We start from the raw sequence: 17,312 nt of genomic DNA, 5'->3' as shown, positions 1-17,312 counted from the left end.
ATGGACCTTACACTCAAGGCCCCCAGATGTTGGCATTCAGCTGAAGGGGACTGAAAGAAACTATTTAGTTAGATTTAGGTGCTACCAGTAGGGTGGGTAGTCTGTGGGCCCACTGTCTCAAATTTTGGGGTGGATTTTTTTCTTATCATTGGACAGAAGGCAAAGTCCTACACTTACTTGATCCACAGTGACTTAGTGACTGTGTTTTTCTTTATAATGTATTTTACCTGTTTTAAAAGATGAACAGACAAAAACATTTAATCTAAAATATCCTTATAGAAGTAACACCTCAAGACAAGATGGGTCTCACTGAACTGTACATTTGCAGGATGCTTAAGAAGGAAAAAAGCCTTAGCAAACAGCTGTGAAAACTGGGCCTATGCTCATGTGGACTTCAGGTTGCCCAAGAACATAGTTAAGATGTTTGCTTACTGCATGCATTATTCTCCCCAAACACACTTGGGTCCCCCAGAGGGCTATCTGAGCATGCTCCAAGGCACAAAACTAAGTGGAGAATTAACATCTGAGGACCAGCAAGACTGAGTATTAATAATAAATTGTACTGACAAGAGTAATACTTGCTGCACCATGGTCCAGGCTTCTCCCAGGGAGCAATGCAAGACAGTCCTGTGATGCTGGGGACAGAGGACACTGTGCTCGTGTTAAGGGCTGGGCAATACATGGGATCTCCAAGCACAGAAAGTCTGAAAACCTTCCATAAACTGCACAGCCATTTAGCTTGTCCAGTACTGTGTCAATAAAAATAACTTGGTAGGCCTCAAGAGTCCAGATACTTAAAAATAGAATATTAGCAAGCTGCTGTGGATTAGCATGCAATTAACTTTAGGAGATCCCAAAGGGTAACCTGTACTGCTGTCCAGGGGAGAGGAATAACCCTGTTATGATAAACCACAGACACCCTGTAATTACCCAGCCACACCACAGCATACTCATCACCCTGTAATTAAGTGGTCAGCAGTTATCGTGTCACTGAAAGGAACCTGCAGAATGTTTGTGCAGTTTAAAATGCTGCTAAATATTGATTTAGGCTTCAGATGAGGAAGAGGTGGAGGAGGAAACAGAAAGGTAGATAAAAAAAAGAAGTATTCTTCTGCTTATCATTTTCATACCACGATTAACAGGTAGGAAACTACTGCTGAATAAGTGAATTTGAAGTGAAGTGAACAGAGAAGCTGAAATTCAGATCTAGACCTTCCCAGAAGAGCTTGCAGTGGTACATCTATTCCTCTGTCCATGGGAACACATCACCTCAGTGTGAGGAGCAAGCATCCAAAACCCACCTGTCAGAAGGGTCACTTTTACATGTGAGGGATGACCAGCACTCCTCCAGCTGCAACCTGGTGACTTCAGATTGAAGGGGACCATCCCTCAGAAAAATAAGAAGCCTCTCACCTGATAAACCTACACTGCTCTGCTTCCACAACAGTTCAGTTGGCAGCGTTGAAGCCAGGTTGTGTGCCACTGTGGGAGCACGCGATTCCGTTTCCAGCCCAGAGACCCTGATATAGACACTGCAAGTAGAAACAGTTTATGCTTTTCTGGCTGGAAAGGCTCTATGAAAGCAACTTCCTTGGAAAGAATGATGGGAAGTCCAGGACATCTAATCTACAGGAAATATGCTATGATAGGGCAGGAATCATGCTGCTGAGATCATTACACAGATCACACCCAGTGACGTTGAGGTGGATGCTCAAGAACAGATGGTTGTCCTCATCTTGGAAATATCCATGCTCATCATCTGTTGTTGGAAGGAATCCGTAATGTCGATGCAAGGGAAATGTCCTGCCACACAGCAAATCTATCAGGAGCCAGATCCATCACACTATACTTTTGATGGCTACAGGGAGTCCTGGGAGATATATCAAGCTGGGAACTCAGGATACACTTTCATATCAGCGTCCACTGCAAGCAGAATTGACCAGATAGTCTGCCACTGCAAGACTGATTTCTCAGCTCAAGCTCTTCTCTTCCATGTTTCCAGGGATCTGATGCCTGAACAAAGATTCTTAAGGGAGCCCAGTTGAAGAGAAAGCCTGCTCTCCCAATGGATAGCAGAAAATGCTGCTTTGTGCTTCCAAAGCAGACCAGTAGGAAGACTCCAACTAAAAATGAAAATTCGGTTTGTAAAGAAACCAAGAATGAAATATGGGGTAAAAATGGAGAATATGCTAGATTACATCGTATGTGAATGTCAGCTCTATTCCAGGATGTTTACAGGCAGGCTACAGACTTCAACTTTAATTAGGTCATAAAGTACAAAATGAAAACATTTCACTAAACAAGGAGATGAATGGTATGACATTTGTCCTCCAGATCAGTGACAATTATTTTGGGACATGAATAAATAGCAAAGTTAAGATGAAATTTCAGATTCCACAGACAAAATACAAGCAAAAACATAAAAATTCATCCCAAATTTCTAAATTGTTCCATAAATCACAAGTGGAAAGAATCCAAATGTGCAGGCTTAGGCAAGGTATAAATGTTCCTGCCCACTACATTTAACTTTCAGTATCTTGGCCCCACGAAGAGTGAAATAGCTGCCAGTGTAATTTACAAAACTTTTACAACCAGCCAGCCTGGCAAATTTTTGGTAAACTTCCAGCAGGGTTTTACAAAGACCTGAAAAGTTCCTTGTAGAAGAGAGAAGATAGAGCTAGATCTTGATCTGATGTAGAACAGGCAGCTATGAAATACAGGTGCCAGCTGTATTGATTCTGGACGTGCTTCTGCCTTATGGAAGGAGCTGCCAGCCATAGTTGTGCCTATGAAGTTGGACCCAGCAGACAGCTGTCAATTGGGTGAGTCTCCAGTACCCGCTAGAAGCTCTCATATTAGGAAGACTTCTTGACTCTTCTGTGATATTGCTGAACTCTTCACCCACGTGTGCCAGCAGAAGTGAAGAGCTGACTGCAAAGGCAAAATGTTCTGGGTATTCATGCAATGGATTCATCCAGGCTGCGGATCAACAGTTTGATGTATTAAACTTCTGTTCTCAGTAGTGCATGGACAGCCAGCCAAAAAGACAGCTGTGATCTGTGACTCTGCAGCTACCTGTACCAGGGCTCCAGGAGAGACATCTGACAGCTAAACCTGTGAGTTTGTACTCAACAGCCTCCGCACCTCTGGGGGATGAGGCATCTCATCCTGATGGTAGCACGGGAGTTCAGTTAGCCAAATACACATCCTTGGGTGCCAAACCCTCTGCAGTGACTAGGAAGGGGGCCTGGGGTATGAATTTGGAATCAAACCTCTAACACAGATATCTAAAACCCCACTGAAAAAATAATGAAGGTCTGGCTGCACTATTGCTGCAAAGAGGGGGGGGGGGAGAACAAGGGTCAGAAGATGAGTTCATGATGTGAACTCAGATTGACAGTATGGCTGGTTACTCCTTGCCTGCACATTCCATCCATTCCTTATGGCCAGGGTCAGGAAGGATTCCTGATTTAGGTCACATTTTAGAGTTAGGATCTCCTAGCCCTCTGGTTTCATTGGAGTTACATCATAACTGCAAGATCTAACATCTGAAACTAGCAGACAATATGACTTTATCATCATATGTACAATGCAGTATATATATTAATTATATCTGCAACTATAATCGTGTGGAGGCATAGAACTATGAAGACCTTGATGTGACAAACATTTTAGTAAGATGATTTAATGACTCCTCACCCATGGAAGTAATTCTCTGTATTCTCATCTACCAGGGCATTCCTCTGTTTTATATTGTGATTGCAGACAACCACCGTCCCCTCTGTTCAATGCCAATAATTCCCCTTCAGTCTAAATTAAAACTGCTTTAAATGTTTCTTTAACGGCCCTCAGTAATATTGTACAGCCTCTGTGAGGCTTTCCTCTTACAGGTTAGTTAAAGCCTAGACAACGTGATCTTCTGACCTTGATCCATCAGCCAATTCCTTATGCATGGACGGAGGAGCCTGCACAGGGACCAGCTGAGATCACTGAAATTTCATACAGACAAAAGGGATCTAACCAGGCTTAAGTCAGCACATCTTAAGTCAGGACAGCTTTTTCTTCTCTGATATGTGCCTTTCAACTATTTTAATCTCAGTGAACGTGCAGTTGTTTGCTCTGACATCTCTCCTTCCATCCTTCTGGTAGGTTTTCTGTTCTGATGAATGTGGGAAAGCCATCTGTCATACTTCCTAAAACTGACCTATGATAAACAGGGTAAAGCTTTTAAGTTTCCCTGTGAGACCCTGCCCATACTTACTGAATGTGGGATTACTATGTGTCAGTGTCTCAAAGGCCCTCATCTGTGTTGCTGTTGCTTAGCAGGTTGTTGTCCATCTGCTGACTGATGGTAGCCAACTGCCTACACATCCCTAGCCACTGCTGCCCAGAGTAAACGTGCTGCCTTAGATCTCCTTAGGGTATGAGCCTTGCTAGAAAACAGCCCATCAGGGTGGCTTAGACTAATGCAGACTTAGCATAAAGGCAGGCTTAGAGACCCCATACAGTCAGGTACCACAGCTCTGCTCAAAGAGACACCTTGCTAGGCCAGAGCAATGTTGTCTGCGCTACGTATCCATTTTCTCAGATAAGGAACAGTCTTGGCATGCTTTGTTTTTTCTCCAGTATTTCAAGACATTTCCCATTACATTTGCATTACAATGCAAGCAAAATAAAATGTAAACTCCATATAAGCAGACAGGAACCAACCGCTGAGATACTTGCTTGAATTCTGCTGTTGCAAATTCCTACCAAAAGCAAATGCTATTCATCCAAATAAGGGCCGAGCTAGGACAGACTGAGACGTCTCTGAGCTAGTCCAATAATACAATTCCTAGTGAGTTCCTCTGTACCAATCTGTTAGAAAATAGCAACAGTGTGAGTGCAACATAAGAAAAAAACCTCCATCTTTAACATTTCCTCTTCATTTTCAAGTAGTAGGGTATATACCCAGCACGTCTGGTAGTAGGCACTTGGTCATTGAGTTGTCACAGCAACACAGAGAAACATCACGTGGGAGAAAATCTATCTAAATTCATGTGATTTTCATCAACATAATTGCAGTTGTCTAGCAGGTATTTCAGAGAAGAACAAACCTCCAGAGCTACCTGTCACATACACAAAGATAGCCTGAACTCCTCGAGTACATGGGGAGTTTTACCTAAGCAAAATCTGAATAAGAGTTTAAACTGATGAGATAGGAAGCTGCTCCCAGAGGGAAGACACACACCTGGCATGATGCTGGGATGCTGTACCTTCTCCATCTCTGGCCCAAATTCAGCAAAGTATCTGCCATATCTTTTCAGAACAGCACCTTAAATTTAGTTCACTCTGCAGAGACTCTCGCTCGGCCCTGGAATATACCTACTAAAAGTCATATTGTAATATTTAATTCTGATATTTAATAATATTAAAGAATCAGAAGGCTCCAATCTGAAAACCTAAAATACTCCAAATGCATTTAAAACACCCCCAGTGTAGGTGTCATTATTTACTATTTAAGTACCTGTCAAGGCTGGCAATGTTCTCAAAACATGAATCAGGACAGAGCTATTTTATTTCCAGTGGAAATGCCTGAACCTCATTTAATCTGTTTCAGCTTTTGACCTGTCAGAACCCATATGGGATGAAGCACTAAGTTTATTATAGAGCAACAACAACTTCGACTGTGCCCTAATTATTGATCAAAGTAGAAAGTAAGCCTTTGCACAGTCCAGAGTCAAGTGAAACACCTCTCCTATTCAGAAAGTGCAAGTTCAGTGCATGCTTTTCTGCAGTGTTTCTGTTACATATATTACCCAACTGTGACCTGAAAGTGAAAACAGCTATAAACACATATGAATCATCTTCTTAGATGATTTTTATCCAAGTTCAGACAGGTAACCTGGATTGTTAATCTGTTTTTACCTTACTATCCTGTGGTTAAAGCAGAATTGAGGTAAGTAAATGTACATATGCCGGTCTTAAAGTTCTTATTGTTCCTTTAACACATGAATAAAATTTAAACAAATTTCATTCCCATAAAGAGCTGGATTCTGCAGGCTGGGCAAAAAACACAATGCTGTTTACTCTTGTCATTAATGTTCTGAAAAGGCATTTTCCTGACATAAAACTAATTTTCACCCCTGATTTGGTTTTGCAGCATGGTAGCAATAATGTTTAAGCCTGTTGGATACCACCTCATGAAACATGCTATAAATCACCTTCATTGGGTGAGCATCCCACTGCTGTCTGCAGCCAGGGTCTCTGATACCATGGGCTTAAAAGCAGAAAGGAAACCCTTTAGCATCAGGTTAAGGATCAAAACAGAACATTTTGTTTTGTCATTTTAATAAGAGCTTACTTGGATGTTTTAGTCTGAAAAAATAAATCAATGGAGGTTTCAACTTTTGAAGCCAATTTGGAACAAAAGGCAATGTAAAAACATCAAGCTGTCCCAAGGGCCTCACAAAGCCTATTTGCATCTTGTCTGCATACTCTGTAGAAGGGAGTCTAATGGGAGCGCTTGCCAGCTATTAGCACGTGCTAATGAGACTCCTGCTACTGCCAGATCAGGATGAGGACTGCAGGATTTCTTACAGAGCGGTGGGAGAGGGGGTACTGGCAATCAAGGAGTCATCCTGGAGAGGCATTTCTCCTCTGGTTCCCACTAATTAAAGCCTCTTTTGTGGCGCTTTTAAAAAAGCCACTTTTTAAAACACCATTTGTGGGTGTCCAAATGGACAGCATGGAGGCAGGATAGGTCACACAGAGGGTCACCGTGGCCGATTTCCTGCACTGTAACTGCACCCCCTTTCAGGGCAGTTCTTACCCAGACCAGGACCCCACTGTCTGAGTATGGACCTGGAAAAATTACCTGCCTTGAACAAAACGAGCTAATGATGTCTATAAGCAACGTATCTCTGGAGACTTAGAGCCTGTAGGAACTGAAAACTAGAAACAGGGAAGCACTAAGTGCAAGGACTCTGGAGTATAGACACCCACTGAATAGGAGGTTAAAGGGTCAGTCACTGTGGTTAGGCACAACCCCAACTGCAAGGCTGTCCAACCCCACAGGAGAGAGACAGGAACATCTCTGTGTCCAGAAGGGATACAGTCTAAGATGCCCAGTCAGCAGATTTAGCCTGCATCCTACGTGGTACTGAGGTGTGAGAAGCCCTGAGACAGTGGCAGCTACCAACGTGACCCCTGGGGCTTCAGGGGTGCAGGTTGCCCTGTCCAGCCCTCTGGGCCTGCTCCAGGCTCTGACTCCGAGCCAGCCTCCAACCACCTCACCCGAACAGCAACTGATGCTTACTTTAGCTTCTGGAAACAGAAATACAACCTCACCTCAGGGGAAATTTCATTACAGCCCTCGCTGTGATTTCCTCAGTTGGTACAGAGAGACTCACATACCCCCTTTGTGGGAAAATGCACATCTCTTGCACTGCACAACATAGTCCATCCTGAGACAGTAATGCTAGCAGATACAGCTTATCACACAGACTGTTCTCACACAGCACACCACATAACGTTGTGCCTTATTTGCATTTTGCATGAAAAGAGCAAGCAACATTAAGTTCAATCAGAAATGAAAGCAGAACCCATTCTATCAAATGGGGAGATAGTAAGACCCCAAATTCTCCTCTTGGACACGATCACAGCTCCTCTTACGGCCAAGCAGAGCTGGGAGCGCACAAGGCAGGAAGAGGGCTCTTGGAGAACAGAAGAACCTGCTTTAAGGACACAACACAGAGCTACAATAACCAGGGAGAGAGAGAAGTAGAAAGAGACATACTGGAGAAGCTGACCATTGCGAAATGCTGACACCGGTCTCCTGTGAATTCGATGGGACACCTACCGGAAGAAAGAAAACCAGAAAGAGAGAAACAAGATAGCAAAATGACACCCAAACAGACTGAACTGAGGCCCCTTCTGATCCCTTCCACGGCTCCTATCCATCTGCTTTCAGCCTTCACCCTTACCTGCATCCCTAAGCCCTAGCCCAAAGCTGACACCAAGAGCCATTCCTGACTAGACCACTCTACATTCACCGCTGTGCCCGGGAGGTTTTAAGTAGTGTGGTGTATTTTTTGTCTTCAAACATACTTTGCTTAGGATCTGGCATGTACAATCGCAAAGGCAGTTTCTCCAAACATCTCTGTCCGAAGAATCCGTTTGGACATCTGGAGGGGAAAAGGGGAGAAATCACAGAACATGTCTGGCACCATTCTTGAGGCTAAGGTCAGAAATAAAAAGTGCATTGTGATGAATGGAAAAAATAAAGGCTTTTACGCGCATATTTACTCTTCACTTTGCTTTAACCAGGCACCTGCAACATCAGCATTCCAGCTCTATTTTTGGCCTGGGTCTTCAAGCAGCCAGCCAAACCCCTCCTTTCCTCCTCTGCCTGCCTCCTTCCTCCTCACCTGCTAGAAGCACCAGCTGGCAGGAAGATCGAGATGGGCTGGATGCTACTTTCAGAGACTGTCCTTGGAGCTGCTATCTAGACAAGACTGGCAAGAGGTGCCATAGAGCGGTGAGCAGCCGATCAGGCGACAGCGAGCGTTGTGTATGGCAAGCGTCTTCCTGTTATTACCCCAGAAGCACCCACAGGATGTTCCAGGGAAAAGGGTTACGTTGCAGTTAGAGAGAAAGCATGTGCAGAATCTCTGTGTTAACAGAGAGAAAGGGACAGAGAAGAAAGCTGAACCGAACAGATCTCACATGCTGCTCAACTGCGAGGCTCTCGGGCTATCCCAGCCAAGGTTATGTGATGGGCCAGGATGTGGCAGCTCATGGGCACGATGCTGCAGTGGCAGGGATGGTGCCCTGCGGACAAGGGCCATCAGACACAGGCCTCAGCTCGTGAGTAAGCTCCCCGGAGCAGCTCCCAGGCTAGGCCAGGTTTGGGGAGCACGGGGATGTAGGCAGGGGTGCAGCGGGAGGTGCTGTACCATGCCTGGTGCAGCAGCACCCACACCTCTGCGTTGTGACCTGCCACAGCTGCAGGTGAACCTGGGAAGTGATGGGAGCTCAGCAGTGGGTAGTCAAACGCTTCTCCCCCAGGCACCTATCTCTCTCCCTCACTTCACATATTTTCTTCTGGCCTCTTTGGATAGTCCCTCAAAGTTATCCCTAGTTTTCTTGAAGTCCCAGTGCTTACCTGCCTGTCCCACAACACCCTCCCTCCCCAACCAACCTCTCCCTCCTCTGTGCTTAAGAGGGTTTTATCACTGTAGCTAGCGTCTTAACGTTTGATTTACAACTTCCCGGGATAAGCGGGGCTGCAGGCTCTGCACCTCATACTTGTCAGACCTTCCTTGCTCTCAGATGCCACCCCACAAGATCTCACTATCCCTCAGTGTTCGGCAGACCCCAGCTGGTCAACAATAAGGGACTGAAAAACACCTCAGCAAAAAGGATGTGGACCAGAGTTCAATGCTTTGGCTCCCTTACAGTCCACTGTAAAGGACAGCAAGCAGCCAGTGTCAGACAACTGGTCCCAAACTGCGCATACGGCGGGGTGGAGCAGGGCAAGTGCAGGTCCAGGTCCCACGTGCTCACTGCCAGCCCTGCATGGGCAGTGCAGATCTGACCTTCTCATGCCTCCCAAAAGTATGCTAACGCCTGCTCCCAGTCTTCGGACACAGCAAAGGGGATGAGGAAGGGATGGCTTTGATGTTTAATAAGACCAAAGCTTTGTAGTTCCAAAGCTTGTTGGCAGATTAGTTCTGTACTGTTGTTCAAGGGCTATGGCAGCATTTGTTGTTCTTGACAGATTTAGGTTTAGATGGCATGTCACAGATAGGCAATTCCAGTCGCAATAAAAAAAGTCAAGAAGGGAGATGAATTCCTGCTTCTCTCTACTTGCTTAAGGGAACACAGAGAGTTTTTGTCAGCAACTATTTAGTTCCCTTGGGGGAAGAGGTAGAAATTGGAGAAGTCTTCCCTATTCATTATGACCAGAAAACCTGATTTTTAATAGTTCTCCCTCATCATGGACATACACTGATCAGGGCCAGCAGGTGGGGATCACATGAGAGAGCACTAGGGGCTCTCAGCAGCCACACCAGCTGCGCAAACTAAGAGTACACCAGCCCGTCTGTCAGGCCCACACTTCTCCAAGCTGGAGGGCTCCTCTCCAAATGGGAGAAGTGAAATTCAGCTGAGGTCTGGGGAAGGACTTGAGGAGGCACCAGGTGGCTGGGCAAAAGGCAGAACAAGGTGTCAAGGTCTCCCAGCTGTGGTGACGGACATGGCTGGTGCCATTCCCCCAGTGCACAGATGTCTAAACCCTGCCTGGAGACCTGCATTAAAACTCCCAGGGCAAAAGGCTGAGGCATTTGCTGACACACGGATACACCACTGCCACAGGCTCCTAAAGGAGGCCATCTGCCCATGGGACAACCTGCTGTACTCCAGAAGTAGTATGAGCCTCAGTGCTGGATACTGGATGCTTACAGGGGACCTGCAGGTGCACCTCTGAATCCAGCATGATCCAAGGAGAAGATACAAACAATAAAAGGCTGCATAATCTCTCCATCCCATCTACTGTCGTCCTCCTCAACAGCTCCAAACCTGTTCATCTTTCCTTTAAAGAAGGCATTTCCCAGATCTCCAAGGCAGGGTGCCCCATGTCCAGGGGACATTTCACCTGCTGTCCTTCTCACAGAAGAAAGCTTTGGAAGGCCCTGTGTGACTGATGTGGCTTGACACCTGATTTCTTGCTGGCTTTCACTGCAGTTTTGGTAGGTCTGCACTAAGCAAAAAATCTGGTGCACCCTCATTGCCCATGACCAAACCTGTTTTCTGTGCTACACAGCATCTGGGGTTTGGGACCTGTGCTAACACCTCCATGTGGGAGTGTGCTGGGCTATTTGTGCTCCCCGAACTGCTCAGGGAGAACTTCAGGGCATGGCTCTGCATGAGGCTCCACTGAACTCCCTAGTCCTACACTTAAGTTTCTCAGTAACCAAGTCACTTTTGAAACTGTAAATCTGACCCTCTGGTCAGGTAAATATCTTTGAAAAATTCATTCTCTTCTCTCATATTTGAACATTCATCTTGGAGCAGAGGAAAGGTAGACATACTGGTAATGTCGTTTCAATACCAGGGAGCCCAGCCAGCTCCAAGGAAAGCCCAGCCCAAGGGGTTACCATCAGACACGAGGCCTGTTGACCTTCCCCGTGGTGAAGCAGAGTAGGCTGGTGCTGGGAAGTGGAGTGAAGAAGACGCCCTGTTGGCAATCAAAGAGCACAAACCTGAGGCAGCTGGGTGATGTGGACTCAGAAGGACAGCCCTAGGGAAGCATGACTTTGGAGAAACCTTTAAGAGATTTCACTGGGATTCGAACAAGGCATCCAAAACAGAAGATGGCTTCCCAGTCCTGACTGGTAGAGTCATGGACTTATTCACAGGGTCCTCAAGGGTATCCAGTTTAGCTTGCAACATGCTGCCCATTTGTCTGGGATCTGAGATTTCATATATGTTGTGAGCACACCGACGGGGCTCAGGAGTGCTGCAGAATGAAGCAAATGTCCTACCCACCTCAAAAAGAGGTGCTTTGTCTGAAAGGAGCTAAAACTCTCAGGTGCACATCTGCAAGAGGTCAGCCAAGTCTGGAACCTCAGTGTGACTGAAACTGCATGCCATTAAGGAAAGACTTAAGATTATGTGAAAAATGGTGGAAGTAAATAAAAATCCAGAGAAAGAAATTGGTGAGAAGTGAAAAAGCAAAACATAACAGTGTCAAAGAAGCTTTGATGCCATGACAGCTACCACACAGCTCATCTTCAGATCTCTGCAGTCAGCCTAGTGTGAGTGGGGAAAAGAGCTTTCCAGGGAAGACAGTAGATAACTGTCTTCTCTGTGTCTAGGACAGCTTAGGCTTTTCATCTTTAGTTACTAGTGAATCAGCACTGGGAGAAGTGACAGAAAAGAAGCCCTCATGAGGATGAGCACCTCTGTCACCTCCCAAGCTGTCAAGACACATGTGCTGCTCTGGTGTCCCTGGTTCCTGATTCCTCACAGGCAGGGCTGCTGGCAGCAACAGTGACCAGGAGACCTTAGAAAGCATGCAGTCCTCATGGTTTCCTTTTTTTTAGCTGACTCATATGTCTAGGCTGATGAAGATGATTTCTTATTTATTACTATGGTTCCAGATGTGACTTCTGGGAAAGAAATTTCCAGCATGCATTGAACATGAGTTTCCCAGTCTGGACAGGAAGAGCAGTGGAAAGCACACCTTCTGCATGCAGAATCTGCTGCCTGTGGTGCAGGCTTCTGGGCAGCTCTTCTTCAGTGGCCAAGCATATGGCCTGAGGGATACACCTGAAAGTTAAGGCTCACTAAGGTTGAGAACCATGAGATAGTCTTTGATCATGGCATCCTTCTTCCTGTACATTTGGCCCTAGTCAAGAGGTTTTGGCTGGCACTCCCAGAAAAATGGAGTCCCTCCTCCTTTTGAAAACTCTTGCAGGGACTACGCAGATGGTGGACTATTCCTGCAAATAGCACCTTTGGACTTCCTGGTCCACTCCTGGGTGTCACAGAGGCCCAATATGTCTCTCCTCAAAGGCCAAGGGAAGTGGACAAACCTGTGTCTGTAGGAACAGTCTTGGGGAAGCACAAGGCTACACCAGTCTCTTGCAAACAGCACCTTGTCCCCTCTCTAGCCTGTGTGGAGAACCCCCAAGACTGCCCGTGCTTAATTCCATCCATCTGTGCCTAACCAGGTGCATGAAAATTAAAAAAAATAGCCACATCTGAAAATGAATTACTTGAAAATGCCATTGATAAAACTGGTCAGGGTTTTTCTGTCCGGATTCTGTTGTTGCTGGAAAATGTCCAATTCTTTCAGTTTTGACTGATTCCTTATGACTCTTTTTTACCCCATTTTGAAAACATCCACAAAATTCTGCTGTTGGGTTCAGGATGCATTGCAGTTGAGTATTTACATGGTAAAAAAAACGGAGTAAGATGATCAGCCAAATAAAACATCTCAAAAATTACACAGCAAAATGGTTCGAATGACCCATTTCTATGTTGTTTGCAGAGCACTTATTTATGAAAACTGAGAAACTTTGACCTTTTGCCCTGTATCAGGGCAGAGCAATAATTATTGTTAATTATTATTTGCTACTATTAATTAATAACATCATTATCATAACGTTCCTGCTGGAAGCAAAACTTTTTCTGCCTAGCTGTTGATCTGAATCTTCCAAGGGTTGGGACATTTCCTTTGCTCCCCTGGATCTTAATTAAAGTGTGCCAAATACGGTAGCTCTCATAATGCAGTCCAGGTTATAGAAGAATGTGAACGAGCAGGTGCTTCAAAATAACGGGATAAGGAGAAGCTGTAGCAGAAGGACACAATGCACTGATAGAAGCAAATGGAGAAATGTTTCAAGCATGTTGCTTATTTGTGCGAAGGGCTGAAAAAGAAGACAGTTCTGTCATTGTCCCCTGACCAGTCCCAGATGATCAGGCTCTGGAGAGCCCCAAAAGGCTGGACTCCACAAAATCGCTGATGGGAAGAAAAGAAAGCAACCAGAATAAATACAGAGGCCTTATCCAGAGCAGCTAATCAAGGCATGTTTGCTGTATGGTAGTCTAAACCTCAGAGACACCAACTTCCAGGCTCAGTGAAGACAACAGCGCAGCTCCAGCTGAGCTGTGGGAGCTCAGCAGGATCCGTGCTGTTGTCTTCACTGAGCCTTGCTGTTGCAGGGTCAGCTTCCACACCCCGATGGTTCTCAAGGGTCTACCATACTTACATGTGCATTAAAAAGCACACATTTAACAAGATGCATAGATGGGCCACTTGAACCTGAAAAGGTCCCTGATCTCATCACCCAAGACAAACAGCATGCAAAACCCAGTGAATGAGTCCTGGCTGGTTCGGGAGATTTGGAACAGGATGTTGAGATTTTCACCACTAGCTCAACACTGGGGGCTCTTCATTTCCAAGGGCACTGCAACACCTCCCCACAGAACTGCTCATATATTCATGGCAAAGTGACATCCCCGTGGTTGCACAATGTGCAACTTGTGCTGACCAAATCAGCAGAATCACTGGGAGGGACAGCATAGCTCCTGACGCCACAGGGGACCTGAGCAAGCTGTGCTGCAAGGAGGACCATGGCTGTACGAGATCAGCCTGATGTTCACTCCTTTGAATGGTGCTCTGCAAAAGCACAGGGGAGCTGGCAACGTGGCTGACCCTTCAGAATGATCCTTCCCCTTTCCTGGGCAAATCTGCAGGAAACAATATACACGGAGGAGGTAAGCAAATGGGCTTCTAGGAAGTGAACATGTCATTTTGTAAATTGGTGATTTTCATACATCAGCCACTTTGAAAATGAATTGATCTTTTCTCTTTTGCTTTGCTCTGCTTTTTATTCTCTCCTAGGCTTTCACTTTTTGCCTGAGGTCCTGCAGGCTTCTGACCTCACTCTCTCACGTAACACAATGCCGTCAGCCCAAACGCAGAGAGTCTGTTTATTTGTCAGCATTTGTAAATCCTTCAGCCTGACTATTGCAAGCACAACGTCCAACATGATGGGGGGGTGTTGCTCCATGAAGCTCTTTAAGTCTTCTGATCCCATGCAATTTAGGAAGATCCTGGCCCAGGGAACCAGCCACTTCGATTACGTCAACTGCACAAAAGAATCTTGAAGCGTATTTAAGTGGCCAGAGAAGGACTGTGCAATGATGACACTTGGCTTTGTTTCTTTGTTTGGCTGGGAAGACCCCAACTGTAGATAATGTGTGCCAAAATCTAACTGGGAAAAAGAGGCTTTATGCTGTGATACACACACTAGCACAACCCCATGGGCATGGCACCCAGCAATGAAAGGTTAGAGCAGCTTCCAACTGCTCTAAGTTGTGCCAAGAACCCAATGGGCTCCAGGACCAAGGCAGACCCAAAATCAGAGGTTGATAGCCACCCCAAGCGCTATGTTCAGCTGGACACAACAAACCAGACACTGCTCTTTTGTGTCCCAGCCCAACTCAAGGCCTTGAGACTTGCTTGTGTGCATCCCTTCTGCAGGCACTGAATTTGCTCTAGTCAGACTTGCCGCTTCCCTACAGTTATGGTGAGAAATCAGTCCAACTTGTAAGGCCTCTCTGAGCAAAATGGTCTGGAGAAGGGTCGAGAAATTCTTTCTGTCAACAAGAGCCTGGGGCTTTTTAATTTACTAGGGCTGTTGAGTTAATTCTGTATGTGTGTGGCTCAGTCATTTCCTGGGTTTATGCTGAAAATTTGCAGAATATCTGAGGCAGATCACACTTCTCCCATCTAACTTCCAGGTGGTCTGTCTGCAGATCAAGATAACAGCACAGATTTTATCATGTTCAGGTTTCCTTTGACACTGGCATGTGTAGAATTTACTTCTAATTAATGACAAAATTATACAAGCACACAATCCAAAAAGACACAATTTCTGGAACAGTTCCAAGTCTTTTCTGGGCTCTTCCCCAGTGCAAGAAAACGCATTGTCCAAGGTCTAGCTGCAGTGTATTAAAAAGGGATGGAGGAGGTGAGTTTACAGGCAAACAGTTTGTTCCTCAGCATTTAAAACACCAGGAGGAACACGTTTCTGGGAAACCTATTAAAAAGCCATCTGCCAATTCAGGTGGTATCTGTAACATATCAAGTATGAGCCACTTCAGGAAAAGAAATAATTTGAGAACCCAGCTACTCTTTTTGCTCCAGAGTGCCAGGAGTAACTTGTACAGAAAAGATCTCCTACACTTGTGGACAACTGCAAACAATGAAATCCACTCCAGGAAGCTGATTACAGGATGGTGGCAGGTAGCAAAGAAGAACACTCTAAAATTCTGTTTTCTGATAGCTGGTATTGGAAAGGCTGGTAACATCACATGGGTGCCAGGGTGCTGGAATCTCCTCAGCACTCAGTGAAGGAGGACTGCAAGCTGGCATATGGTGCCAGAAGACCCCCAAGGTCCTGCTGACTCTAATCAGAATAGCAAAGTGGGAACAGCGCACAGACACATGTGTTGTTCCTGGCTCAAGATGTTCATGCAGCTCTTTGATCTCCAAGGCATTTGAAGAGATTGTATGCAGAAGGACTTATCAATGTCCTCCATGCTCATGTCTCAGAGGCACGGCATGGCTGCAGGACCAAGTCTGGCTCCCATGTTACAGAGTTCAGAAATGCAAGTCAAAGCCTGAATCTTTGCCTCCTCTAGTTTCTCCTCTTGAATCTGTATCGCGGCATCTTTCACAAACCACAGCAGCAGATCTCCTGTCTTGGTGTAATGAGGAAGCTGTGAAACATTTCAGCATTTTGCTAGTTTGCAGGCAGACAAATGTGAAGTCTATTTATCCATCATCAGCCTTCCCCAAGAATCATCCATTTTATTAGGAAAGCCATTTTATGGGAAATACTATGTTCAGCTCAAATGCTTCTACATTCCTCAATAACTAACTATTGTCTTCTGGAGTCCAGAAACCTAAAATGACACCACTTCAAAAGCCAGGATTTCTTATCTTCAGTCTATGAGTTAATGATAAAATACTTAAGGAGAATGAACATCCAGGTATCTTCTCAAGCAGTAAGATCAGAAACGACTGTACTGTGTGGAAGGCACCTGGGTCCCCTGGGTTCCTGTTAACACAGAACTGTCTTTTCTGGCAGCTGAATAGTGACAGTGCATACCTTCAAAGCACATCCTTTTGGTTAACATTTTGCTGCCCTTCCGTACACACCCATTCAATTCCCATCTGATTTTAGCAATTGGTATCTTGGGACTCATCAGAAAAGGAAATAATTTTACTGTCTGCAAGTAAGGAAGGCTTTCAAGTGATATGAAATAATTAGGTCTGTTTCGTATGGCATATAAAATCTTAATGGTATCCATCACTGAGCTTCCTCTCTGTTCATCAGCTATCATAGCAGCCTGGTTTGAAGGTAGACTGTTTCTTCACAAGGCTGGAATTACTTTGGTTAAAACAGTCTGTCTGCTGAAGACACTTGATAACTACCATGTGTATCCTTCATTAGGAAAAATGGAGCCTTACCATTATAGCTGTGTATGGCAGGAGTTCAGGTAACTCTTGCTGCAATTAGAAATGTATCCAATTTGAAAAGTCTTGGTCTGGATTCAAGTTCTTCCCAAAAGAAATAGCCTTGAGATCTATGCTTTTGGCACCACGTTGGTAGAGATATTGATTCATACACTCCTCCAGGCGTCAAGGGTTGAGCCCTCCCCAGTATGGAAAGATGGGAACTGCTGGGGCTTCCTGGGGCTACAGCTGCAGCAGAATAGTGGCTGTGACTTTGATTCATCATGTGGGGCTTCCC

The 17,312-nt window shown here is 45.3% G+C and overlaps 1 protein-coding gene across 5 annotated transcripts in view; it reads right to left on the bottom strand.

Moving 5' to 3' along the window:
* NRG2 (neuregulin 2) overlaps window positions 1–17,312 on the bottom strand; it is a 171,453-nt gene that overhangs the window by 16,021 nt on the left and 138,120 nt on the right. For 4 of the 5 annotated variants that reach the window (XM_074884117.1, XM_074884118.1, XM_074884119.1 and 1 more), the window contains one exon: window positions 7,778–7,836. In XM_074884117.1, the coding sequence (XP_074740218.1) occupies window positions 7,778–7,836 (59 nt within the window). Of the gene's footprint in view, window positions 1–7,777; window positions 7,837–8,088; window positions 8,166–17,312 lie in introns of all 5 variants that reach the window. The other variant, XM_074884121.1, reaches the window with a different exon arrangement.

This window comes from Strix uralensis, chromosome 14, assembly GCF_047716275.1.
Source record: "Strix uralensis isolate ZFMK-TIS-50842 chromosome 14, bStrUra1, whole genome shotgun sequence".
Lineage (NCBI taxonomy): Eukaryota > Metazoa > Chordata > Aves > Strigiformes > Strigidae > Strix > Strix uralensis.
The sequence above is the reverse complement of the archived record's forward strand: the minus strand, read 5'-3'. Positions and strand labels throughout refer to the sequence as shown.